We start from the raw sequence: 23,603 nt of genomic DNA, 5'->3' as shown, positions 1-23,603 counted from the left end.
GACAGTTTCAGCTCAAATTGAGCTTTGGCCACGTAAATTTCCTTCCTACAGTGTCTAGAATGTTTCTGCTGTAGATGCATAAAAATTATTAAGCTTTATGGAGGATTTGAATGTATTACTGCAATTAGGGAAAGTCAAAAAATGACAAGGCTTTCGGACTTTATTTTTGTTTCTTTTAATTTGCACTCATTATGCTTCAATTCAACCACTAACCGTGGTGTACAGTGTAGAAATATAACCAATTCTCCTTCCAATCATTCCGGATAGGAAGTAATTTCTGTTCCTTCAGGCATGAAATTTTTTCTGCTCCCATTTAGGAATGATAAACAGTAATGTATTTATTATGATTGATTTGCTTTTCTGTTTTGCCTACATCTCCCATCGCACACCGCTTCGCTGCCGCTCTGTCCCGATTGGCTCCCGGCCGGTCTCGAGCGCGGCGCGGGGCCCGCCGGGAGCGCGGGCGGAGCGCTCGGTGTCCTGGGGCCGCCATGCTGCCCGCCGCGCTGCCCGCCGCCCGCCGGGCGCTGCTCGCGCTGCCGCCGCTCCCGCTGCCTCCGCGCCCGCCGCTCCCCGCGCCCCGCGGGCTCCCCGCCGGGCTGCGGGCGCTCGGCACCGGGCCCGCGCGGCGCTCGGAGGCGCTGGCCGGGGCGCCGCTGGACACGGCCGCCAAGGAGTACTCGCCCAAGGTGCGGCAGCTGGTGCAGGACATCGCGGGGCTGACGCTGCTGGAGGTGGCCGATCTTAACGCGCTGCTCAAGGTGGGTGCAGGGGGCGGCCCGGCCCGGCCCGGCCCGGCTCGTCCCGGCCTGGCCCGGCTCGTCCCGGCCCGGCCGCGTGCGCCGCCTGACCGGTCCTGGTGCCGCTGCTCTTCCCGCAGGAGACGCTGAAGATCCCGGACGTGGCGGTGATGCCCGCGGCGGCCGCCGCCTCCCACCTGCCCGCGCAGGCAGCTCCGCAGGTACCGGGCGCTCCGGGAGGGGCGGGAGCGGGGCCGCACGCGCGGGGCCGGGCGGGGCCGGTGGGCGAGGCCGCGGGGCTTCACCGCGCTCCGGCTGCTTCCAGGAGGAGGAGGAGGTGGTCCCGCTCAAGAAAGAGAAAACTCATTTCACCGTCCGGCTGACGGAGATGAAGGCCACTGACAAGGTGAAGCTGATCAAGGAGGTGAAGAATTTCGTGCCGGGAGTGAACCTCGTGCAGGTGAGGCGGTGCTGCCCCAGGCTCTGCTCTGTTGCCCCCAGATCCAGCAGCCTCGGCTCTGTTCAAAGGGAGCCGGCATTTGTGCATTCAGAAGCACAGTCTGCCTGTGTGCATCTCAGTGCAAAGACTTGGGGAGCAGGATTTGGTTGCACCTTTGTCTGGCCTTTATCCTTGTCAGAAGCAGGGGAAAGAAGGAGGAGGCTCAGAGCAAAGGACTCGGAGATGTCTGGGCCACCCTCAGCTTCTCCAAACCCGAGTGCTGTTGTGAGCTTTCTTGCAGAGCTCAGCAGTAGCCAGCATCTCTTGCTACAGCTGGGTTTGGCTTGCCTTTCCCAAAGCCAATGTATTTCTGAAGTTAAATGAGCCTCTCTAATTCACGCTTCCTGCAATACAGGCTTCCAGCTCTTTTCAGGGCCCTTGATTTTATAGGTGGTGCTGCTGCTTTCCTTGGAAGAGATGGGCCCCAGCCCTGGGCAGTGTCTGAGCTCAGGCTTGACCTGGGAAGTGGGCTCAGCATGTTGGGTGATCAAGCTGCTACTGCTGAAGCATGTAATGTGCTGCACTTCACAGTGATGCTTTCATATCACTTTCCAGTATTCCAGCTGCAGTGTTGAGCATTGCAGTGTCTGCTCCTGTTGTAGCCCAGGAGAGCAGAAGTGTTTGAAGATAATCTTCTGACCATTTTTATTGCTGCGTTGCAAAGCCAGCAGAGAAAGTCAGTGGCACAGGTACAGGTTTGGCTGTCCCATGGGGATAATTACCTGACTGTCAGTGTGATTCTTCTGGAAGTTGTTCATCTATTATCAATCCCAAGCAAACATGAAAATACCAAATCCTGTAATGGACACAATCAGCAGATAAAATTAACTGGAGAGCTGATGCTAACTGAGCTTGGCTTTGCATGTGACACCTGCTGGATGAGCTGTTCCTAGGTTCCATTTATTGCAGGCAAACTCAAGTGTGATGTACCCAAGCCCAGCATGTTGAGTGAAACACACACACACAACACAAACAGTTGTGGAGGTTCTACCTGCAGAGAGGTTGTGTTCGAAGTGGAGCCAAAGCCCTTTTATTGTCAATTTGACTGCCATCCAGTCAAGGTGGTTTTTACAAGGTTTGCAGAGGGATCTGCCCATGGCCTCTAGGGCTGCTGATAGTATGGAGGGAAGCACATAGAGTGATTACCTTGGGCACTGTTGAGACCCAGACATCAGTCCTGTGGCAACAACTGCATGATGAGACAGGTGCATGATCAGCACACTGGACCGAGGCTGGCTGCACCTGAGGAGGCTCATTGGGAGCTGCCCAGCACATGCTTACCCTCTGTCACCACCAGCCCTGGGAGCATGCTGCCTCTGCCCTATGGCTGCTGCTGCATGCATCCCACTTGTCTCGGGCTCTGCTCTTCTTACCACTGAACACCAGGAGTAGCTGCTTCTCTTGACCAGGGCTGCTTTAGAATGGAGTCACACCTTGCTGAGCAGAGTTCAGAAATCAATAACCTGTGTTGTGTTGCCTGTCCTCATTGCAGTGAGCCTGAACAGGCTCCTGTCCAAATCTTGTCCTGGTGAGCAAAGGCATTCCTGCCCCACCGACAACTGCCCACACATCTGTGCCTTCTAACCCCAGCAAAGAAAGCATTTTTTTGCCAGCACAGTGGCCAGTCCAGTGGGTGCTAAATCCTTCAGTGCTGTTGCCGAGAGCTGCTGCATGTGAGAGCAGCAGGGGCTTGTTCCCCTGGGCTCACTTCCTCTCTACAGCAGCACTGCAGTAAATTCTTTAAATCAGCCCAACAGTTTTTCAGCTTGCTTTAAGTATTGCGGTGCTGCTTAGTTCCAGTAATTTTGCTTTAAAAGTCCCTAAAAGGTCAAAATACTGTGTTGTTAAGCAGTCTGTGCTGGAGCTCTGTTCTAGCCAGTGCAGCTGTGTCCGAACCCTGCACTGGCCTCACCTCCTGCTGGTACAAGAATGTGAACCAAAACATTGTCACTGAGCAGAGCCAGCCCAGCGCCTCAGCAGGTCACTGCGTGGGGCTCTGCCTGCACCCACAGCTGTACAGGCTGGGGTGCACATCTGGGAGCGCCGTGCACAAGGTGGAAGAATTGAAGAGCAGTGAATCGCAGGAAGAGGTTTCCCAGCAGATGTATCATCACTTGCAGTCAGGTTTGGCTGCCGTGCGAGTCTCGGGGTTTGTGCTGGTCAGTGAGTTTCCATGGTTGGCTTAAGCAGAGGTCAGGATCATGGCTCTAAATCCAATAATCCAGTTAGTGAAAGCCTGTTTACAAGACTTGTACTTTGTCCCTCTTGCAGGCAAAGAAGCTGGTGGAGTCCCTTCCGCAGGAGATCAAGGCGAACGCCTCCAAGGAGGAAGCAGAGAAGATCAAAGCAGCGCTAGAGGCAGCAGGAGGGACTGTTGTTCTGGAGTAGTCCCACCATGGAGAGACTGGTGCTGCAGCTGCTGCCCAAGCCGGGCTCCGGACCCTTCTGAGTGCGTGTGGCACAGTGGGAGCACGCTCCCCAGGAATGCTGTGTGGTTTGGTGGAGCTGCTACTTCCTGCCATCGCCATGAACTCTATCTTATAAATATCAAAAAAAAAACTGTAAAATGATTCCTCTTTCTCAAATGCCGATTATCCCAATTCCATTTCATGGAGTCAGAATGGTTTAGGGTGGAAGTGACCTTGAAAGATCATCTTCTTCCAGCCCCTTGCTATGGCCAGGGACACATTTCACCAGGCAAGGTTGCTCCAAGCCCTGTCCAGCCTGGCCTTGAACACTTCCAGGGATGGGGCAGCCACAGCTTCTATTCACAGCAGCCTGTGCCAGGGCCTCACCACCCTCACAGCCAAAAATTTCCTGTTATCTAAACTCAACCTACTCTGAGTTTGAAGCCATTCCCCCTTGTCCTGTCACTACATGCTCTTGTAAATAGTATCTCTCCATCTTTCTTGTAGGCTCCCTTCAGGTACTGGAAGTTGGTACCAGCGCATCACCCACCTCCTTTCACTGCCTTTTGCTGATGGTCTCACCTCCCTGTTAATTATTAACGAGAAGAACACACTTGCACAGGTTGTGGAGATGCGTGCGGGGTGGGCAGGTGTATTGTGCAGCCGCTGATTCTCCCTGCGCTCAGTGTGTGCACGCTGGTAACGCTGCCGTTTGTACCTGTGCCTCCCCGCCTTCACTCTGCGTGTTACTGATGGCTTCACCTCCCCATTAATTAATCCCTGTTCATTATTAACGGGAAGAGCCACTTCCCCGGGCGGGAAAACGGGGATTCCGGAGCCTGCGGTAGCCGCGTTCGCCGCACGCTCGGAGATGCGAGCCCCGGGCCCGCCCCACCCCCTTCCGGTACCGGGAGGGGGCGTGGCTTAACGGAAGGGGGCGTGGCCTGGTCCCGGTGAGGGCGTGGCTTGTGGCAGAAGCGGCGCCCATGGCGGAGCAGCGCGTTTCGCGCTGGTACTTCGGCGGCCTCGCGTCGTCCGGGGCCGCCTGCTGCACCCACCCCTTGGATCTGCTGAAGGTGACGGGGGGACAGGGCGGGGGGCGGCTCTGAGGGGCGGCCTGGGGCGAGTGTGAGGAGCTGGGAGTGATTGCGGCGGTTTGGGGGGGGCTGTGAGGGGATGGGGACACGGCTGGGGGGCTGGTAACTGTGAGGGGACGGTTATGGGGGTTGGAAACTGTGAGGGGACGGTTATGGGGGTTGGAAACTGTGAGGGGACGGTTATAGGGGCTGGAAACTGTGAGGGGACGGTTATGGGGGCTGGAAACTGTGAGGGGACGGTTATAGGGGCTGGAAACTGTGAGGGGACGGTTATGGGGGTCGGTGGTGGTCGTGAGGGTTCCGGAGGGGTGGGAGAGGATGGGCAGGAGGTCAAGGGCAGTTGGGATAGGCTGTAGGGCTCTGGAGAGTGCGATGCAGCAAGGAGTAGGTCTGAGGGTCCTGGAGCAGCTTCGGGGGGCTGGAAGTGGCTGTAAGGGGATGGGGAGGCGCTCCGAGCGTCCCGGGACCGGCTGCAGGGTCCCAGAGCAGCATCCCCAGCGAGGGGATGGAGAATGGCTTAGGGGGACTCGTAGTGACTGAGAGTCCCGGAGTGGCTGCGAGGGGATGAGGAGCTGCTCTGAGGATCCCGGAGCAACTGAAGGACTGGCTCTGAGGTACTGGGGAACGGCTGCCAGAGGAGGGGAGAGCGTGGCTGTGAGGGTCCTGGAGCAGCTTTGAGGGCATGGGGAGCTGCTCTGGGGTTCTGGGAAGCAGATCTGAGGGTCCTGGAAATGTTATGAAGGGATAGGGAATGGCTGTGAGGGTCTCAGAGCAACTGAGGGAGAAATGCGTAGAGGTCTGGGGAAACAGCTGCTGGGGGTCGGTTCTGAGGAGCTGATCCGTGGCTGTGCAAGGACATGGCTGAGGGGTCACAAGACCCAGCCCAGGGGTAGATGTGTGGCTGAGGGGTCTGGGGAGCTCGGGGTGCCAGCTCTAGGAGCTGTGGAGGGTGCCTTGGCCAGCCCTGCCTGGATATGGCAGTGACTCTGGGGCCGGCAGTGCTGGCCACTGGCCCACTGGGCTCTGAGCCCTCCGGCCAAGATGTCACCTAGGCGCCGCGGATGACCTGGCATGCCTGCTCCTGCACAAAGGGCGCCGCGCGCAGCCTGTGCTGCCAGCACCCACGGATGGGGCAAATGCCAGCGCTGCCCAGAGCCTTGTGCACCGGCCAAGTGGCAACAAGCCTGGCAGCAGAGCAAGCTGCGGAGGGGGAGGGAAAGGCAGCCCAGGACAGGGCCTGCCCTTTCCAGGGCCATGCCTGTGGGTGAGGCTGGGACAGACAGCCCCTTCCCACCCCACAGCATGGAGGGAGAGGAAGATGTTCCAGGCACAGGCCCAGGAGAGGAGCCAGCCCTGGCAGGGCAGTGCCACCTCCCCAGTGCTCAGCCTGTTGCCTTGTCCAGCTGGACCTGTCTGCCCAGTGGAGGTGGCTGCCAGCCCGTGGGAGCTTGTGTGGGGTGCCCTGGCAAGGTGCTAAGAAAGGGAATTAGTCTGGCACCCGCCTCTAAGTCTGTCTCTGAGCCAGTGTGATGGCTGTGACGTTTGGGCTGCATCCCCATGCTGTCCTGTGTGGATGTGCAGCCCCTGCATTCCTGCAGTTGTGAGCAGCACAGCCTAGCCAGCTGTTTTTGCCAGAGGGTTCACGCCTGATTATTGAATACAGATCTGTCTTTGGCCACGAGTTCCCCCACAGCAGAGGCAGGTGCCAAGCCTGGGCAAGCACAATGGGCCTTAGGTTCTGGCAGGACAGGGGACAAAGGGCACTTCCACTGCACCTCTGGACTTCGGCCTCAGTGAGAGGCTCTGGCCAGCCCACCTGCAGAGTGCTTGTGCCCTTAGACCAACTCTGTGCAGCCGCTGGCTGCCCACGGGCTGCTGGCCCTGCAGCGACCAGCAGTGACCACAGCCTGGCTGGCCTGGCCCGTCCCATGCCTGCCTGCCTGCGCTTCCTGCAGACTTGGGACTGCAGGCAGTGGACTGTATCCTGCAGGCTCTGCCTGTCCTTCATCTGCCCCAGGCTGTGAACAGCCACAAGCTCTAGTCCTTGACGTCCAAAATGCACCTGTGGGGATTGCAAGCAGGCCCCTGCACCCCTGCTGCTGCCCCATGTGGGAGACAGTGGCTGTTCCCAGCATCCTGCAGTGTGTCCCATGACCCCGCTGTGTCACAGCTTCTGCAGTGGGAGCTGGGCCTGATCTCCTGACAGCAGCTGATCTCCTGACAGCAGCCCTTTGCTCTCCTTATCTCCTGGGCCCTTTGACCCACATGTGGTCCCCACAGTGCTCAGAGTGTGCTCCAGCACCAGCCCACATGGCTTCCCTTCCCAGCCAGCTTCCGTGTCTGTTGCCCCTGGTGATGGTGGGAAGCAGGCTGCTACAGGCATGAAGGGGCGCGCCCGGCCAGCTGTGGGGTTCTCTTCCTGCCTATGTGATTCCTGCACTGGGGAGGAGGAGAAGTGGCTCTGCAGGCCTACTGTATTGCATGGCCATGATTTCAGCAGCCCAGCTGCTGTTCCTTTGAGCAAACCCACACCGGGCACTTGCTCACTCACGTCCTGCTGGATGCACAGACATACACATACACCTTCCACCCTGAGGTGGCCCGGAAGAGCAGGTGCCACCCTTCACCTTGGGGCTGCCTGTTGAGGGCAGGGCCTGGGAGGTGCTGCAGGCAAGTGCCTGGGCACTCCTCTTTCCTTCACTGCCTCCACCCCTCTGGTGCCAGGCTGGGCCAGTCTGGTGTGGAGTGTCCAGAGCTGTTGCTGTTGGCTCCTGGGCAAGTGCTGTTAACCTGACACGTGCTCAATTCACACCTGTTCAGTGCACTTCTGTCCCTGCCCAGCCCGGCGCTGGGCTGACGCTGCTGCCCTCTGCCCCAGGTCCACCTGCAGACACAGCAGGAGGTGAAGATGAGGATGATGGGGATGGCGATGCACGTGATCCGCACCGACGGCTTCCTGGCTCTCTACAACGGGCTCAGCGCCTCACTGTGCCGGCAGGTGAGTGTGTGGAGCTCTGCAGCACGTGCTGCAGCTGAGGAGCAGCCCTGTGCCGGGGATGCAGTCGCTCATTTCCCCCTCATCCAGATGACATATTCCTTGACCCGCTTTGGCATCTATGAGAGCGCGAAGAAACACCTGGGCCAGGGAGGCCAGGGGCCTCCCCCCTTCTACCAGAAAGTGCTCTTGGGTGCAACAGGAGGTGAGCCAGGCAGTGGGGTCCTTGGCTCTGTCTCCCTCAGGGTGGATAAGCCCCTGACCCAACACTTCTTTGGCCACAGGTTTAGTTGGCGGGTTTGTGGGGACCCCGGCGGACATGGTGAACGTCAGGTCAGTTCTGTCTGCACGACCAGGGCTTTTGACCTGTGCATGATGGCATTTGGGGTGGTGGGTGGTGCCGGGGTGCTCCTGGCCAGCCTGCCCCGCGGTAAGTGAGCCAGGAGCTCTGTGCCCAGGATGGCCAGAGCTGTTCTGCCTTTCGGTGACAGCACCCAGCCGTGTGTGACCCTCAGGGGGAGTGGGACGGAAGGCGACTTTCTTGTCCCTTTTGTAAACGGGCAACACAACTCCACTGCCCTGTGCTGGGGCCCCCGGTGCTGCAGGGGCAGTGGGGCACCGGCTCCCCCCTCACCTGCCGTGCTCTGCCTTCTAGGATGCAGAACGACATGAAGCAGCCGCCGTCTCAGCGGCGCAAGTGAGTGTGGGGCAGGGCGGGGAGGCGGGAGCGGCCGTTCCTTGGGACGGCGCGGAGCCGCTCGAGGGGACCGGCGCTCCCGGGGCCGGGGTCGGCGTGGCCGCGGGGGGGCAGCACCGCACCGGCGGCGGAGGGGTCTGGGCCGGGGCCGCGCCCCGGGAGCCGCCGGTGCCGGCGGGAGCGGCGGGGCTGCCGCCGGGCTGGGGAGCCTCGGGCCCTGACCCCTTCCCCTCTCGCTCCTTCCAGTTATGCCCATGCCCTGGATGGCATGTACCGTGTCCTCCGGGAAGGTGAGGCTGTGCCAGCCGTGTGGGTGAGCCTGCTCCGGTGTCCTAGCAGGTGCCGGGTCAGGGCTTACCCTGGAAGTTCACTCAGCCGGGGAAGGGAGAGGGGCCGGGGGATGCCCTTGGAGCTGGGGGAGTCCACGGGAGCGCAGGGTCTGGCATCTGCACATCGTCTGGCTGGGGCAGGGGCTGGGCAAAGTCTGTCAAGGCCTGGCAGCCTATACATGCTTGGTGGGAAAGGGTGACCTGCTGGGAGCTGCAAAAAGCACAGGAGGGTGGAGCAGGTGGAACAGAGAATGAGCAGAGGCAGGGAGGAGGTCATGCTGTTTGGAGCTCCCTACTCCTTCAGCCTATTTGCTGTGATGTGCTTCAAGCAGGGCTGTGTGAGGAGTTGGGGATACAGGCTGGGCATGGAAGGAGGCTCCCGGGGTAATGGAGTGTGAGTGATGGCAGAGAACTGTGCTGATCCAAATCTGTTTGTCCGCAGAGGGCGTGAAGAAACTCTTCTCAGGAGCATCGGTGGCATCATCCCGTGGGGCCCTTGTTACTGTTGGGCAGGTAGGACAGCTCTGCTGGGCGCTAGGTGACTTGGATAGGGACTAGGATGGTCCCTGGTGTGGCAAGGAAGGGGGAACATGTCACTGATTCACCATGTCTCTGCAGCTTTCCTGTTATGACCAGGCCAAGCAGCTGGTTCTCGCAACTGGATTGCTGTCAGACAATGTCTTTGCTCATTTCCTGTCCAGCTTTGTCGCTGTGAGTAGGGCTGGGGTCCAGGGGGCAGAGCTGGGTCTGAGTTTGCCTGCAGCCAGGTTCAGAGTGTAAGACTGGGGCTGCCAGAGCTGCTACTCTGGGCTCGGCAGAGCAGGGCAGGGCACAGCGGCTCCAGGAGGCTCCTGGCCTGAGGTTGGGTCCCAGCGTGGCTCTGAGTCTCTCCAGTTGCTGGCACGGAGGTCTCCTGACTTGGCTGATTCTCTGCAGGGCATATGTGCCACATTCCTGTGCCAGCCCCTGGATGTGCTCAAGACCCGCCTCATGAACTCCCACGGAGAGTACCAGGTGAGTACCACCTTACCCACCTTGCTGCTCCCTCTCTATGTGCCACCTTCTGCCTCTCAGCCCCTCCCACCTCATCTCTCACCCTCTCACTCCAGGGTGTCGTCCACTGTGCCATGGAAACTGCCAAGCTCGGCCCGCTTGCCTTTTACAAGGTACCTGGCTGGGGGTGCATGGGGTGGGCCGAGCTGGGAGCAGAGGTTGTGGTCCAGAACAGTCCTGGGGCAGGGGACTTCCCAGGTTCTGCTGTGGCAGCCCAGCTGCTTCCTGCATCAGGCCTTTGTCTGCCCGGCCCAGGCCTGGCCCCGAGGTATTGTAAGCCCTGGCCTCAATGGGACTCAGCCTGGGCCCAGGCACCACAGCTGTGCCCTGTTGACCCCACAGCAGTGCAAGTGCCAGAGGGGTTAGCACATGGTGCTGGGCCCTGTGTGCACCGTGCTGGCCATGGTGTGACAGCGCCTGCTCCACAGCCCGGCCAGTGCTGACCCACGCCTGCCCACTTGTGCTTCTTCCAGGGTTGGGCTGCTGGGACAGTCAGTGGCAGGCACACCCTGACTCTTCCCCTTCTTGCTGTCCCCTTCCAGGGCTTCGTTCCTGCTGCTGTCCGGCTCGTTCCTCAGACTGTTCTCACCTTCCTCTTCCTGGAGCAGCTGCGCAAATATTTCGGGATCAAAGTGACCAGCTGAGTCCAATGGACTGGACCCTGCCTTGCCCCAGGGGGGTGAGCGTGTGGGTCACCTCCAAGATCCCAGAACCCCTCTCTGCTCTTTGGGGCCAGTACCATTCCCCCTCTTCTCAACTCTACTCCTGTGCCTTGCCAGCACCTGTGGCCAACCCCTCTTTTGCAAACTCACTTCTTACCCCCATTCTCAGCATCTCCACCTCTTCATTACTGCTTCTGGGTTTCTTTTGTGGGGGGGATTTCTATCTTCCCACTTCTCTACTGGCGCTGAGTTCTGTCCTTGCCCCCCCTCAGCCTTGTCCCTGATGTGCCCCAGAAGCAGGACTGTGCTGTCTCAGGGAGTAGGGAGATCAGATGCCTGGCTCTGTACCTCATCACAGAGCCCATGGGGCTGGGGGTGCTGCTGACCCTGCAGCTGTGGGACTGGGGCTTGGGGCAGTGTGTGTGAGACCCTGTCCTCACTCTGCCTTTAGCTCCCGTGCTCCTCCCTAACCCCAGCACAGCTTGGACCTCCTGCCCTGCTCCTGGCCTCCCACTCTCAGCTTCTGCTTGGCCAAAACTCCTCAGCACCGCTGGCTGCTGGGCTCTTCAGGGATTGTGCCTCATACCAATGATGGTGGGGAACATGGCCTTGCTCTGGCAGGGCCTGGTAATGCCTGCTTGGGGACCCAGTACTCGCTTACCACAGTGCACCTACTCCACACTGGATCCGGCCTCTGTGGGGGCATCCTCCACCACCACTCTGCAGCCTCACTCACCTTGGGGCTGGGCAGACCCCCACCCCTCACAGCCCCTCACCCCACACTGCCCAGTGTGTGGGGGCTGTGAGCACCAGCCCCTCCACTATGTGCACCTGTGTGTGCTGACCCCAAGGAATCTAAGAACTGGAATATCTGAGACCTTGATGTATAATAAAGAGTGAAGGTGGCACAGGGCCTGCTGTCCTATTAGGAGGGGAGAGATGCTGCATCCCCTTTTCATGGCTGAGGGCATCGGCTGAGAGCTGAGCTCCCCAGAGCTGAGAGAGGGTAGCAAGGCTTGGCCCCTGGCACCTTGCCAAGTAGGGGGTCTTCACCCTGCTCTGTGGCCAGCAGCCCTGGCCCCGTGTGCAGAAGGAGCAGTGGGCAGGCTCCACAGCCAGGCCTGTGCCAAGCTGTGCCCGGTCTCAGCTGGACAGCAGCTCCAGGGTAGGGCTGTGCCAAGGGCGCCCCCACCTCTGCGGGAGCTGCCTCCTGGATGTGACACTAATTGGGCTCCGGCAGACTCAACAGAGGCAGACTGGCACAGCAGAGCAGTGAAAGCTCGTCACCTTAACAAGGCCTAATGATGCTGACTGGCATCACCACTCTGGGCTTATGCCCAGCCGCAGCAGAGGCCATGGGCAGGTGAGCGCTCAGGGAGCTGGGCTGCCATGCCAGGCTGTGCTTCCTCATCTCCCACGTCCTGCAGCACTGCTCCTGGGGCTGACGGGCTGCTCTGTGTCATCAAAGGGCCAGCACGGAGCAGGAAAGCGATGGAGCCCCATGGCCCCCCAGCAGCACAGAGCCCTGCTCAGTCCCACGATGGCCAGTGGCAGGGACATTCCAGCTGGGCTGTGGTCCCACCAGCTGTGCCAGCCGTGCGCTCCCGGTGTGCACTCCCCTCTCATCACATGCCTGGTGGCAGCTGCACTGCAGCAGCCGCACTGGCAGGACAGCATGTGCCAGAGACAGCCGCGAGCACAGCGCCCACAGCTGCAGTGCCAGGGCACTACTTATCTCCTGAGCATCGGAGAACATGGGGCTGGCAGCAGCCTGTGCCATGTCTGTGCTGGCTGCAGGGCACATCTCTGCCACCACCAGGCAGGTCTGGGGGCTGCCAGTCCTCCCCAAAGTCCCCATCCTGGCCTGGAATGGTGCCGGGACCATCTCCAGGGGGGCAGCCGTGGGTCCAATCCTTGCAATGGCAAGACACCCGCAGGCCCCAGCGTGTGCCCGGGCTCCTCTGCCCACACCCACGGGGGCTTCCAGCCAGCGGCAGCCGCGTAGAGTGGGACCCCGAGAAGGCAGCACTGGGGGACCCGGTGCTGGGCTGCCAGCACGGTCAGCACGGCCAACACGTCCTGCATGGCCCAAGGTAACTGTGCTCGTGCAGGGAGGCTCCCCTGGATCCCTCTTCAGGCCCAGCCAGCCGGTCCCGGTGCGTCGCTCTTTCTAGGCTGTGTTTACCTGTAGCGGGACAGCGGCGGCAAACTCTGACCCGTCACCGCCGGCGGCGGCCGGGGCGCGGGTGTCGAGGCGGTTCGTGGCGGCGCGGCCGAGATCCGTCCGGGTCCCTGGGAGTCCGAGCCGCTCCCGCGGCGGGGCCGCCAGCTCGGGGCACGGCAGAGCGGGCGGCGCGCTGGGACCAGGGAAACCTCCCGGGGAACGGACCCCCGGGCCGCTCCCTCGGGGCTGGCGCGGTCCAGCTGCCCCCGCCGTTCCGCCCGTCCCCGCCGCCGCCGAGCCGAGCCGGTGCCCCTCCGCAAGTGGCGGCGCTCCCGCAGCTCCCGGGAGCGACCGCCGGTGATGCAGGGGGCAGCGCCAAGCACTCGGGCGGGGCCGGGGCACCGAGCTGCGCCCCCCTCGTGCCGGCGGGAGGAGCGGGGCGGCGGGACGCGGCTCCGCGCCCGTGGTCCCTCCCCCCGAGCCGGTCCCTCCCCCTGAATCGCCACAGCCGCTGCCGTCGCGGCTCCGCTAAAGTTTTCGCCGAGCGCGCCGGACCCGGTCCCCGCCGGTCCCGAGATGCGTTCGGGAGCCGCCGCGAGTCCAGCCCCGACAGGTACGAGGAAGGGAGGGAGGAGGGCAGGGAGCGCCTATAGCCGCCGTCTCGGAGCTCGGGATGTCGCGCGTTCCGTCGCGGGGATGAGGATTCGAGTGACGACTGCGCAACCCCGGGACCCCAGAGCAGCAGCTCCCGATGCTGGCGCCGGCCCCGGGGAAAGCGAGCCCTTGGGAGACGGGTGTTCTGGGGTCCCGGCAGGGCTGTGCCCACTTTCCGTCCCACCGCTGCCGCTGGCGTCCCTGGGCAGGGGCGCTGCCGTCAGACCCGCAGCACCCCTGGGCTGTGATTCCAGCTGAACTCCGTGGCGTTGGGAGCAATTCCCGGGGCAGCCCTTAGTCGAGGCGGGACGCGCGTCGTCTCCCTGCTGTGGGCACAGCAGTGCCCATCGGTGTCCTGCCGAGGGGCCGAAGCAGGGGACACTTTGCCAGTTCCCAGCTCTTCCCAAGCTCTCTGGGTATTACGGGGGCCTGGTGCGAGTGCCCTTTGTGACTCTGTCCCGAGCTCTGCTGTGTCAACACGGTGTTGGTAAATGGCTTTGTTTAACCAGGACATGTCGGGTATGTGACCTTGCCGTCCTCCTGGTTGCAAGTGCATCTCCAAAGCTGCTGTAGGTCCCCTGTGCCCGGCACTGCACTTCCCTCGGGGTGGTGAGCGAGGCAGGGACCGCGGGGTCAGCCTGCTCCCCTCGCATAGAATGGCCTGAGGACGGAGCATCTGCTCTGCTCAGCCCTTGCCGTGCATCCCGCGGCACAGCACCCTGCCCCATGCAGCGCCTGCCACGAGTGTCCTGACCCACACCAAATTCAGTGATTGCCCCTGCGATTTTGTCTGTGCATCAGCAGGAAAATTTAGGGCCTGCAGGACCCCTCGTCAGCGTGTTAGTGCTGCCCCAGCTGCCAGCTCCTGTGGCTTCCCACCAATCCTGCTCCTTTCTGCACACTGTGGTGCATTTTTTTTTTTTTTTATGTTCTGTTGCCTAGAGAGGGGAAAAAAGAAAAGGCTGAAGGGAGAATAGGCAAAATGTGGATTAAAAATAGTTAATGAAAAAATGTGACCACAAACCCTGATCAGCAGCACAGGGCTAAAACCAGCCACCAAGCACAGCATGATGCACCTCGCTGTGTAAGGGCAGGGGCAGGGGAAGCTGGACACGGGGGAGATGGGATGGCTGCTCAGCTCCATCCCCCTGTGCCCCACCACTGCATCCTGCTTTGTCCTGAATCCTCATGTCCAATGCTGGGGTAGATAAACAAGGATAATGCCTGTGCACAACAGGTGCCAGTGGAGGGCTGGGTGTGTGTGCCCCCCGCAGCACCCCTGCCTTGCTGGGGCTGCTGTCTGGCTGTACCTGGGGCTGCAGATCTGCTGCTCGGGTAGGCGGGTGTGGAGCTCCCAGTGCAGGGGAGTGTGCGCACTAGCCTGTCTGCACTGACCTTTTCCTAGGCTTTTCCCAGCCCTGCGCCTCCCCTGTGACATGTGTCACACCGTGCCTCTTGTGCCTTCCTTCTGTGTTTCATAGGTTTTCATGCAACGTGATGAACAAAAACACCCCTTTCCTTGAGCCAGGGATGAGGTGCTGTGTGGCTCAGCATCCCCATGCCAGAGCCAGCTGGGCAGCAAGGTAATTTGGCTGCTGCCAGGCTGTAACATGGTCCCTCTTTGGTACAGGGCAGCTGTGCAGGTGCCCCCTGACCATGCCTTGTGGTGACCAGGTATTAGTGGAGGTGATGCAAAGAGCATTTGTCCCCTTTGCATCCTATGCTGCTGTTGACGAAAACACTGTCAGGGCTGGTTCGGGTTTTCTTGGTCCAAAGTGACACAGAATCCGACATCACCAGTGCCTGGTGACGTTGGCTCTCTCCATGTGTCGCCGCTCAGGGCTTCCACAATCGTGTAGCCCTGTGCGAACAAGTCACAGCCTTGCAGCACAAGGACTGTTGGGGCTGCTCAGCTGCTCCTCTGCTGCCAAAGTTCCTCGTACTTAGTTCTCAAGGAAAGAATGGAGAAGGGGAGTAGGAAACATTCCCGAGCTTCCGGCACGGACACAGGGCAGGGACGGTGCAGGACAGACCTCCTGGGCCTCCCTGCCATGGCCATCTCCTCTAGCCTTGCCGTGGTGGAAAGTGGAGCAGCATCTGCAGGGCCAGGCTGGCATTGGCACCGCATCAGCTCTGGCCCAGCACCATCCCCTCCCCTGCCAAGTGCCAAAGCCCCTGCCGTGCTGGCATGTAGCTCCAAGCTCAAAGCCAAGCCAGCCGTGGAAAGAACCGCATTAGCACCGGGGGCTAATCCCTGTGTCCAGAGCCCTCACAGCCCCCACAGCTGCCCCCAAGCCAACGGGGCTGTGCTGGGTGCAGGGCTGTGCTCACAGTGCCCACCCCACCGGGGAGGCAGAGCCCTGTGGGACCAGGCTCTGGGGGCTGCGCCAGCCTCACAGCACTTGTGCAGGGCTGCGGCTGTGACAAGGTGCTCCCAGGTCACGTTGCAGATACCCATGAGTGTCCTATGGGGACTTTACCAAGCCACTGATCCACATGACTGCTGGCTGCAGTGATCCCAGATGTGGAGCTCATTCTCTCACATGTGCAATAGCAGCAAAGCCAGAGAGGCTGGGGTGGGAAAATGGCCATCCCAGTGCTGGCTTCTTGTTCCTGCTCTCCTGGAACAAGGTCCCTTCTTCATGTCTCTGGCTCCAAGTGGAGCCATTCTGGGTGTCTGCAGCCTGGGCTCCATGAAGGCCAGCAGCCACAGAACCCTGACACAGGAACATACTGCATTGTCCAACACCAGCACAGGGCAAAAGTCCCCTGTGCCTCCGCTGCCACGCACTGCAGCCCCTCAGAGGCGCCAGACCTGGCACCCTCCACCCACTACTTATGACTTGGTGTGGTGGAGGATCCCCCAAAGCCTGGCCCCAGCTAAGTATGAGGTGCCAGGGCAGGGAATGTGGCACTGGAAGCCCGTTGGGCATAGCAGAGTGAGAGGAGGTGGTGAGGATGTGGGGGCAGGTCCCCTGTGCAGTGCTGCCTCTGGCAGCCAGGGCACATCCAGCTGGTAGAGCTGCTACCCAAGGCACTGCAGGCACTGTTGCTGGGCAGTGCCAGCTCTGGGGAAGTGCTTGTGCTGCCAGTGATCCTGGCCACCCTGACCTTGCTGTTCCGCCACACAGAGCCACTGCTCCCTCTCTGCCACTGCCCATTGGCACCAGACCAGAGAGAGCTGGTCCACGGCTGCTTCTGCATGCCCACGTCTGCAGGAAACAGCCCCCAGTCTGCAGGGACCCCTGGTCCTGTGGGTAACGGGGATCCAGCACGGTGCTGTGGTTGTGCAGCGCCTCAGGCAGCTGGGACAAAGGGCCTGGGCAGGGTGAGGGGGAAGACCCGTGCCGGGGTGAGGAGCATGACTGGCCCCCGTGCCAGGACCCCTCACCCAGTGCAGTCTGCCCGGCTTGGCCACAGTGGGGCCAGGCCCGGGGAGCGGCTGCCAGATGGGGGGAGTCCAGGGCAGAGGCCTCCCCGCTGCTAAATCCCACTGCAGCAACTAAAAATAGCGACACCTCTGCCCCAAAGTTGCTCCCCGGCTGCGCAGAGGGGCTGACAGCAAGTCACTGTGACCCATGGAGCTGGAGGAGCATTCCCAAACAGGGCAGGGACTGATGCTTGGCCAGGGACAGGCACTGGGATCTTCCCGTGGGACTGGGACATAGGTGGCAGCAGCACGGGACGGGTAGGGATGATGTGGGGCTGGAGGGGGGCACAGGGATGGTGGGATCAGGCTAGCAGGGGACAAAGACAGGGATGCTGGCATGGGGGTGTGGGAGGAAAGAGACAGAGATCCTGAGGTGGGATGGGAGAGGGACTAGGACAGGGATACTGGTGGGTCAACAGTGTTGCTGGGGTGGGGTGATGCCAAAACTAGGAATTCTGGAATGGTCAGGTGGCTAGTGGGCACCCAGCAAAGGTCTCTATTCACAGAGCCCACCCAGTGAGAACTGTCCCAGGAGACGCTTCCCTCTGTCCTGGGACTGGCTAAATAAGGCCATTGCAGGTTCTGCTCCCCGAGCTGCATCTGGAGCCCCATGCACTGATTAATGAGCTCCTCCGGCAGCCACTTGCGGCATGGCAAGTGGGTCTGCACGGATGGAGGAAACACGACTTTCCCAGGGATAAAAATAGGCACAAGCAGAGCAGCGAGCCCTGGGAGCAGAACTGGTCGGGGAGCACGACACTCTGGCTGGTGCCCAGGGGCTGGGGGTGATGCCACAGTGCCTGTGGTGGCACTGGCACTGATGTCCATCCCATCCCATTCCCCCCAGCTCGGCTGCCCTCACCCACACAGCTGGGCTGTGCCATGGGGCTGCTGCCATAATGGGCCCTTGTGGGAAGAGCTGAAATCCTACTCAGGAGCCCCATAACCGGCTTAGGGGGATGGAGGGAATTATGGCACCTCGTGAGCCATGGTCTGTGGAGCACCCGGACCCCATGTCAGGCAAGGCCCCACGTCACTGGCTGGAGCTGGGAGTGATGGACCCACAGGGGCAGAGCCCAGCTGAGCGTGTCCTGGAGCCACAGCAGCCTCACAAGCCAGGATCCCTGACGGTTAATGGCCAGTGTCCCCATCCCTGCTCGCCCCCGTGCTCTCCATGGCTCCCTGGCCACTGCCATCACAGTGGGTACTGCTGCCAGACCATGGCTGGGTGTTAGCAGCCCAGGCAGGAGAGCCCAGGTGCCAGCCTCTCTGCCTGAGAGAGTGCTCAGGTGTGAGGAGGGGGTCCCTTCTACCATGGGGCTCCTGCATTCTCAGGACTTAGCAAGGATGCACAGCTGGGTCCCAGCAGCAGCGTGGGGTGGCACCAACCCAGGTTTTCTGTGAGGATCTGGAGGCAGCACTGCCACTGCACTCCAGCCACACAGGGGCTGAAATTGGCTTGGTGGGCAAAGAACCTGCATAGTCACTGTCCCAGTGCCATCCTGGGAGGATAATACAGGTGCTTGGTGCAAAAATGAGCCAACAATGAATGTGAACACCAAGCAGGGTCGGGTGAGGTTGGGGACAGGAGTGAGGCACCATGACTGGGACTGGCTCTGTGCCAGAGTGGTCGCCTCCAACCCCACCTGGCCCCAGCCCCATGTCCCAGCTCTGTCCCAGGAGTGCCCGTGACCAGGCGTCTTGCACAGGGTTGCCCACATGCCAGGGCCATCACCACCAGGGTGGAGAAGCTTCTGAGGGCCAGTAGGAAGCCGTGTGCCCTGCGCCGTGTCTCATGCATGTGGTCCAGAGGAGGGATGTCCCAGCCACATGTCCTCACCCTCCTGGTGCTGCTGCTCTGCTGCCAGGTAAGGATGGGCTGTCACACATGAGGATGCTCTGCCCCTTGCTCAGCCCTCTACCCCCGCAGGACTGCCACCAATCCACCCCATCCCACTGCATCCCCTCACCATGGCATGTGGCACAGCAGCTGATGCCCCTTTCTGCCTCCCCTGCCATTCACAAGACATGGCATGGCATGGCACAGAATGGCATGGCATGTTAGCCTGCACTCGCCTGTGGCTGTCCCCAAGCTGGAGTCACTGCCTGGCACAGCCTGTCCCTGCAGCAGGACACCTGTGATGGGTGATGCTCCCTGGTGCCCGCAGGGTCCCTCTGCCCAGATCACGGATAATGTCGTTGAGAGATGGAAGGAGTACAGCGAAGAGTGCCAGCGCAACATGAGCCGCCTGCCTGCGCCCACAGGTCAGTGCCTGTGGGGGGTCTGGGGGGTTCTGGTGGGATGGGGTGAGGACAGAGTCCTATTGACATGGGGAGGGGGCACACGAGCCAACAGGGGGTCCCAGCATGATGAGAACCCGAGCAGTGGAGGTCCTGGCACCCCGAGAGAGGGTGAGGCCAAAGCGCCACCAGCTCCTGTCCTTCTGCAGAGCTGGTCTGTAACCGCACCTTCGACAAGTTCTCGTGCTGGCCCGACACGATGCCCAACAGCACAGCCAGTGTGCCCTGCCCCTGGTTCCTGCCCTGGTACCACAAAGGTAACAGTGGGGAGGCATGTGTGCATGTGCACCTGTGCAGTGTGTTCGTACACGGGTGCACCTGTGCTGGGGACACCTGTGCAGTGTGTCACAGCCTGTGTCCAGGTCACATCTGGCATCCCACCCCACCATCCCCTCCCCTCACAGTGAAGCACAGACACGTCTTCAAGATCTGTGGGCCAGACGGACAGTGGGTGACAGGGCCACAGGGACAGTCCCTGCGCGATGCCACACAGTGTGAGCAGGATGACGAGGACCTAAAGGCGCAGGTGGGCAGACCTGGGCAGCAGGGGTATGGGAGTCCCTGCCTGCCCCCCTGCCTGCCCCTGCCCTCACTTGCTCCCTCTTCTTCCAGGAAAAATTTGCCAAGACCTATGGCAGCTTCAAGGTGATGTACACTGTGGGCTACTCTGTGTCCCTGTGTGCACTGCTGCTTGCCCTGGCCCTGCTGCTGGGCTTCAGGTGGGAGTTTGGGCATGGCTGTCCACAGGGTGGGCAGGCGGAGGCCAGGGGTCCATGCACGGGCATTGATAATGGTCCCCAAATTCGCAGCAAGCTGCACTGCATGAGGAACTACATCCACATGAACCTCTTCGCCTCCTTCATCCTGAAGGGCGTCTCTGTGCTGGTCATCGACGCCCTGCTCAAAACCCACTATAGTGACAAGATTGACGGCTACAACGTACAAGTGTGGCTGAGCGACGAGGTCAGTGCAGCACTGGCAGGGACAGGGACAAGGACAGGCAGGGCTGGTGGCTGGCTGGTCTGGGGCACTGGTGACACTGGAGTCTGATGGCACTGGCGTGGCTGGGGGCACAGGCACACACACAAACAGGCAGTGCTGCAGCTCTGACACCTGCCCACAGGCAGCTGCAGGCTGTCGGGCAGCCACGGTCTTCATGCAGTACGGAATCGTGGCCAACTACTGCTGGCTGCTGGTGGAAGGCATCTACCTGCATAACCTGCTGGTGGTGGCTGTCTTCTCTGAGAGGAGCTACTTCACCCTCTACCTGTGCATCGGCTGGGGTGAGTGTGGGTGAGCTGTCCCCCTGACCCTGTCCCCTGCTGTGCCTCACCTGTGCTCTGCTCACCTCTCCTCAGGGGCACCCATGCTGTTCCTCATTCCCTGGGTCATTGTGAAATTCCTCTACGAAAACATACAGTGAGTACCAGCTCCAGCTGCTGGCTGGAGGGGGGCACAGGGCACAGGTAGGTGCATGTGGGACTTGTGATGGCCCTGGAGAGACTCTACACCGTTCTCCATGCAAGGAGCAGGGTGCTGCTGGGCCTTAGTGCTTGCTTGGTTCAGGCTGCCAATGCCATGCCAGACTCCAGCAGCTGCCTGGTCAAGGGGCTTCCTGGCAGTCCCCATCCCTCCATTCTGCAGGTGCTGGTCCACAAACAACAACATGGGCTTCTGGTGGATCCTTCGCTTCCCCGTGTTCCTGGCCATCCTGGTGAGCCTGCGGCAGCCCCTTGCCCGACGTCTCTCACAGGCCCCAAGATGGCTGAGAGGGGCTGCCGAGGGCAGGGGAACAGAGGTGTCCTGTCTGTCCCTGCCTCTGGCTCTGCCTGTGCCCCTGATGGCTCACTCCATTCCATTGCAGATCAACTTCTTCATCTTCATCCGCATCATTCAGATCCTTGTTTCCAAGCTCCGTGCACACCAGATGCGCTACACTGACTACAAGTTCAGGTGGGTGCTGGGCATGGTTCACCCCATGTTCCCATGGTGGACACGCACGTGTGTCCACCCAGTGACCCCATCCCACAGGCTGGCCAAGTCCACACTGACGCTGATCCCCCTGCTGGGCATCCACGAGGTGGTCTTTGCCTTCATCACAGACGAGCACGCCCAGGGCACGCTGCGTTACGTCAAGCTCTTCTTCGACCTCTTCCTGAGCTCCTTCCAGGTGAGCCCAGCCCTCACAGGACCACCCCTCCATTGGAAGATTTCAGTCTCAGGATTGACTAGACTGAGGTTTAGTTAGTCTAGTGCTTCACGCCTCTCCTCCCTCTTCCCAGGGGATGCTGGTAGCCATTCTCTACTGCTTTGTCAACAAGGAGGTGAGCAGGACAGCGGGGACACGGGCAGCAGGGGCACGGGGTCACACTGACAGCTGCTGCCCACAGGTGCAGGCAGAGCTGCTGAAGCGGTGGCAGCGCTGGAAGCTGGGGAAGGACCTGGCTGAGGAGTACAAGCACACCTACAGCCATGCACCCAGTGCTCGCAACGGCGCTGGCAGCACCTGCGAGAAGCATCAGCTGGTGGGCGGCTGTGCCAACGGGCTGGGGCGCAGCCTGGGCCCCCACCCCGGCTCCCAACGCCTGGAGAGGAGTGGGCGCAGCACGGCCGAGCACCTCGCCCTGGGAGGCCATCACCACTGCTATGAGTTTCCTGAGACCACGGCCGAGAGCCACTTCTGAGCCCGCAGCCAGGTGGGAGGGCTGTGCTGAGCCGCTGGGATGCCGCCGTTCCCTGCCACGTCCTCCCCAGGTGCTGGTGGGCACTGGGACCTGCCACCCTGCTGAGGCTGCTGCGCTGGGCACATGGACAGTGGACACAGCGAGGCAGGCAAGTGGGGCCTGGACCTCTGGAAGGGGGAACTGTGGGGCCAGGGGGATCTGTGGGGGTGGGAGTTTGTCCTGTGGTGCTGCCCTCGTGCACCTTCGAGTCCCTGTGCGCAGTGCTGTAATTTATCTGTCATATCTGTAAATAGGTGTGGGCCCGTGCTGGGCTGCAGGGCCAGCTCCGTGTGTGCCTCTCTGTGGGCTGCAGGGACTGGGGACACTGGGGACATTGGACACGTGTGGAATATGCTCCCAAGCACCCCACAGATACTCTCAAGCCACAGTCATGGATGGGGAGCTGAGTCACCTGGCAGGGATGAGCTGCACCAGAAGACAGCCCCAGTGACTGCCCCACTGCCTGACCCCAGCCCAGCAGCCCTGCAGCCCCACAGTTGCTGTACAAGTGAGTGGGGCAGACATGCAGCAGCAGCAGCCGCTGCAGCTCTGTCGGCCGGGGCTCCAGCTCCCCCAGCACGCGCTTTCCTTTGGCCGCTAATCGGCTCTGTCCTCTCGCTGCCAGGAGCCCTTAATTAAATCATTTGGCTCTGCCCGCGGCACCCCCGCTCTCCCGGTAGCTGGCCCAGGCCGTGGCCGGGCATCAGCGGCCGGCAGCGCTGAGCTCCGTGAGCAGCAGTGGGTGCGGGGCTGCAGGACCCCTGTGCCGCACGCCGGGCTGGCTGGGGCGGGCTCACAGCGCTGGCCTAAGAGGCTTGTGCTGCGCACATGAGCGCTAAGCCCGGATGCCGCAGCTTTGGGCACCACAATCGCCTGGTGTGTGGGGATTAAGCCGGTGCTGCTCCCCGGCTGGGTTCACCGTGCCCGAGGGGTGGCGGTGGGACGGACAGCTGCCCCGCCGTGACCCCCACCGCCCACGGACCGGGCCATGGGCACTGCCCGTCACCCACCACTCCGCCCCGCCTGACCCCGAGCGGGTGACGGTCCCCGGCTGTCCAAGTCCCGTGCACAGCCCGGTACAGGGGATGTGCTGAGCAGGGTGAGAGCTGGAGCTGCACCCCGGCTGTCCCACGCAGGGAACATTGGACGGGCGGCCGCCCCCTCGGTAAATGCCCCCCTGTCGCAGCATCAGCAGCACCGCGTGGCCACGGCCCTGACACCCACGGCAGCCATCAGGAGCCGAGCTGTCTGGGGTCCCAGACCACAGCGAGCCATCAGCGGGGCTGGCGTGGCACGGCAATGGCCCAGGCCGTTCAGAGCTTGGCTCTGCAAGCACAGCCCAGCACACAGTAATTTTCCTCTGTTTACTCGACAACTTGCTGTCTGCCCTGGCCGAGCAGGACCCGGCGCCCAAGAGCCAGTGCAGCGCTGGCAGCGGCAATGGGAGCAGCAGGGACAGGGGACAGAGGGTCTGGGCTTTGGGGCTCAGGGCTGTGGGGCAGCGGCACCGTGGGGTGTGAGGACACAAGGACTGTGCTGGAACGGGTGAGGGGAGGGGAGCACAGGGTTGAGGGTCTATCCAGGCCCCCAAGAGCAGGGATGGGGACAGGAATAGGGAGGGACAGGGATTACCCTGCTCACAGCCATGGTGCCGGAGTGGCCCAGGCAGCCCCCGCGGAGCCAACGGCCCTACAGCCGCTGCGTCACTGCGGCCTTCCTGACGCGGTAACGAGCCTAATTGAGGCAAATTGCTGGAGCACGAAGCAGTTTCTGGGAAGGTAAATATGGTCATGGCACGGGGCCGTGCCCTGTGCCTGTTGCTCCAGCATTGCTGTGGCAACACCTCACTGT

The 23,603-nt window shown here is 61.4% G+C and overlaps 3 protein-coding genes across 7 annotated transcripts; all 3 read left to right on the top strand.

The window, feature by feature from the left end:
- Positions 1-460: 460 nt before the first annotated feature.
- Positions 461-3,806, top strand: MRPL12 (mitochondrial ribosomal protein L12). The gene is made up of 4 exons (XM_014887560.2): positions 461-761; positions 881-961; positions 1,066-1,200; positions 3,511-3,806. The coding sequence occupies exons 1-4, from the start codon at positions 492-494 to the stop codon at positions 3,625-3,627; spliced, it is 603 nt and encodes a 200-aa protein (XP_014743046.1). The 5' UTR covers positions 461-491; the 3' UTR covers positions 3,628-3,806.
- A 763-nt stretch (positions 3,807-4,569) lies between these two features.
- On the top strand, positions 4,570-11,388 carry SLC25A10 (solute carrier family 25 member 10). The gene is made up of 12 exons (XM_088176703.1): positions 4,570-4,723; positions 7,623-7,742; positions 7,830-7,944; positions 8,024-8,072; positions 8,395-8,436; positions 8,683-8,726; positions 9,208-9,278; positions 9,384-9,476; positions 9,702-9,779; positions 9,875-9,931; positions 10,361-10,497; positions 10,932-11,388. The coding sequence occupies exons 1-11, from the start codon at positions 4,634-4,636 to the stop codon at positions 10,460-10,462; spliced, it is 861 nt and encodes a 286-aa protein (XP_088032829.1). The 5' UTR covers positions 4,570-4,633; the 3' UTR covers positions 10,463-10,497; positions 10,932-11,388.
- A 1,700-nt stretch (positions 11,389-13,088) lies between these two features.
- Positions 13,089-22,035, top strand: GCGR (glucagon receptor). 5 transcript variants are annotated; one of them, XM_014887532.2, is made up of 14 exons: positions 13,089-13,257; positions 18,438-18,596; positions 18,897-18,993; positions 19,179-19,286; positions 19,434-19,555; positions 19,642-19,748; positions 19,839-19,992; positions 20,153-20,312; positions 20,388-20,448; positions 20,674-20,743; positions 20,894-20,982; positions 21,061-21,199; positions 21,312-21,353; positions 21,420-22,035. In XM_014887532.2, the coding sequence occupies exons 2-14, from the start codon at positions 18,528-18,530 to the stop codon at positions 21,711-21,713; spliced, it is 1,512 nt and encodes a 503-aa protein (XP_014743018.2). In that variant the 5' UTR covers positions 13,089-13,257; positions 18,438-18,527; the 3' UTR covers positions 21,714-22,035. The 5 variants fall into 5 exon arrangements, with proteins under 5 accessions (XP_014743018.2, XP_088032826.1, XP_088032827.1 ...); XM_088176701.1 differs by having other exon boundaries at positions 13,129-13,257; positions 18,398-18,596; XM_088176699.1 differs by having other exon boundaries at positions 13,146-13,257; positions 18,385-18,596.
- The last annotated feature ends 1,568 nt before the right edge of the window (positions 22,036-23,603 follow it).

This window comes from Sturnus vulgaris, chromosome 20 (genome assembly GCF_052056855.1).
Source record: "Sturnus vulgaris isolate bStuVul1 chromosome 20, bStuVul1.hap1, whole genome shotgun sequence".
Lineage (NCBI taxonomy): Eukaryota > Metazoa > Chordata > Aves > Passeriformes > Sturnidae > Sturnus > Sturnus vulgaris.
Note: the sequence above shows the minus strand (reverse complement) of the source record. Positions and strands in the feature narration are given on the sequence as shown.

Excerpts from the sequence above, each read along its gene's own strand:
- MRPL12 (XM_014887560.2), top strand. The coding sequence starts at position 492 with ATGCTGCCCGCCGCGCTGCCCGCCGCCCGCCGGGCGCTGCTCGCGCTG. Across the intron at positions 762-880 it reads ATCTTAACGCGCTGCTCAAG|GAGACGCTGAAGATCCCGGA; the intron begins GTGGGTGCAGGG and ends CTCTTCCCGCAG. Across the intron at positions 962-1,065 it reads CCGCGCAGGCAGCTCCGCAG|GAGGAGGAGGAGGTGGTCCC; the intron begins GTACCGGGCGCT and ends GGCTGCTTCCAG.
- SLC25A10 (XM_088176703.1), top strand. The coding sequence starts at position 4,634 with ATGGCGGAGCAGCGCGTTTCGCGCTGGTACTTCGGCGGCCTCGCGTCG. Across the intron at positions 4,724-7,622 it reads ACCCCTTGGATCTGCTGAAG|GTCCACCTGCAGACACAGCA; the intron begins GTGACGGGGGGA and ends CCTCTGCCCCAG. Across the intron at positions 7,743-7,829 it reads GCGCCTCACTGTGCCGGCAG|ATGACATATTCCTTGACCCG; the intron begins GTGAGTGTGTGG and ends CCCCTCATCCAG.
- GCGR (XM_088176699.1), top strand. The coding sequence starts at position 13,221 with ATGCGTTCGGGAGCCGCCGCGAGTCCAGCCCCGACAG. Across the intron at positions 13,258-18,384 it reads CGCGAGTCCAGCCCCGACAG|CCCCATGTCCCAGCTCTGTC; the intron begins GTACGAGGAAGG and ends ACCTGGCCCCAG. Across the intron at positions 18,597-18,896 it reads TGCTGCTGCTCTGCTGCCAG|GGTCCCTCTGCCCAGATCAC; the intron begins GTAAGGATGGGC and ends TGGTGCCCGCAG.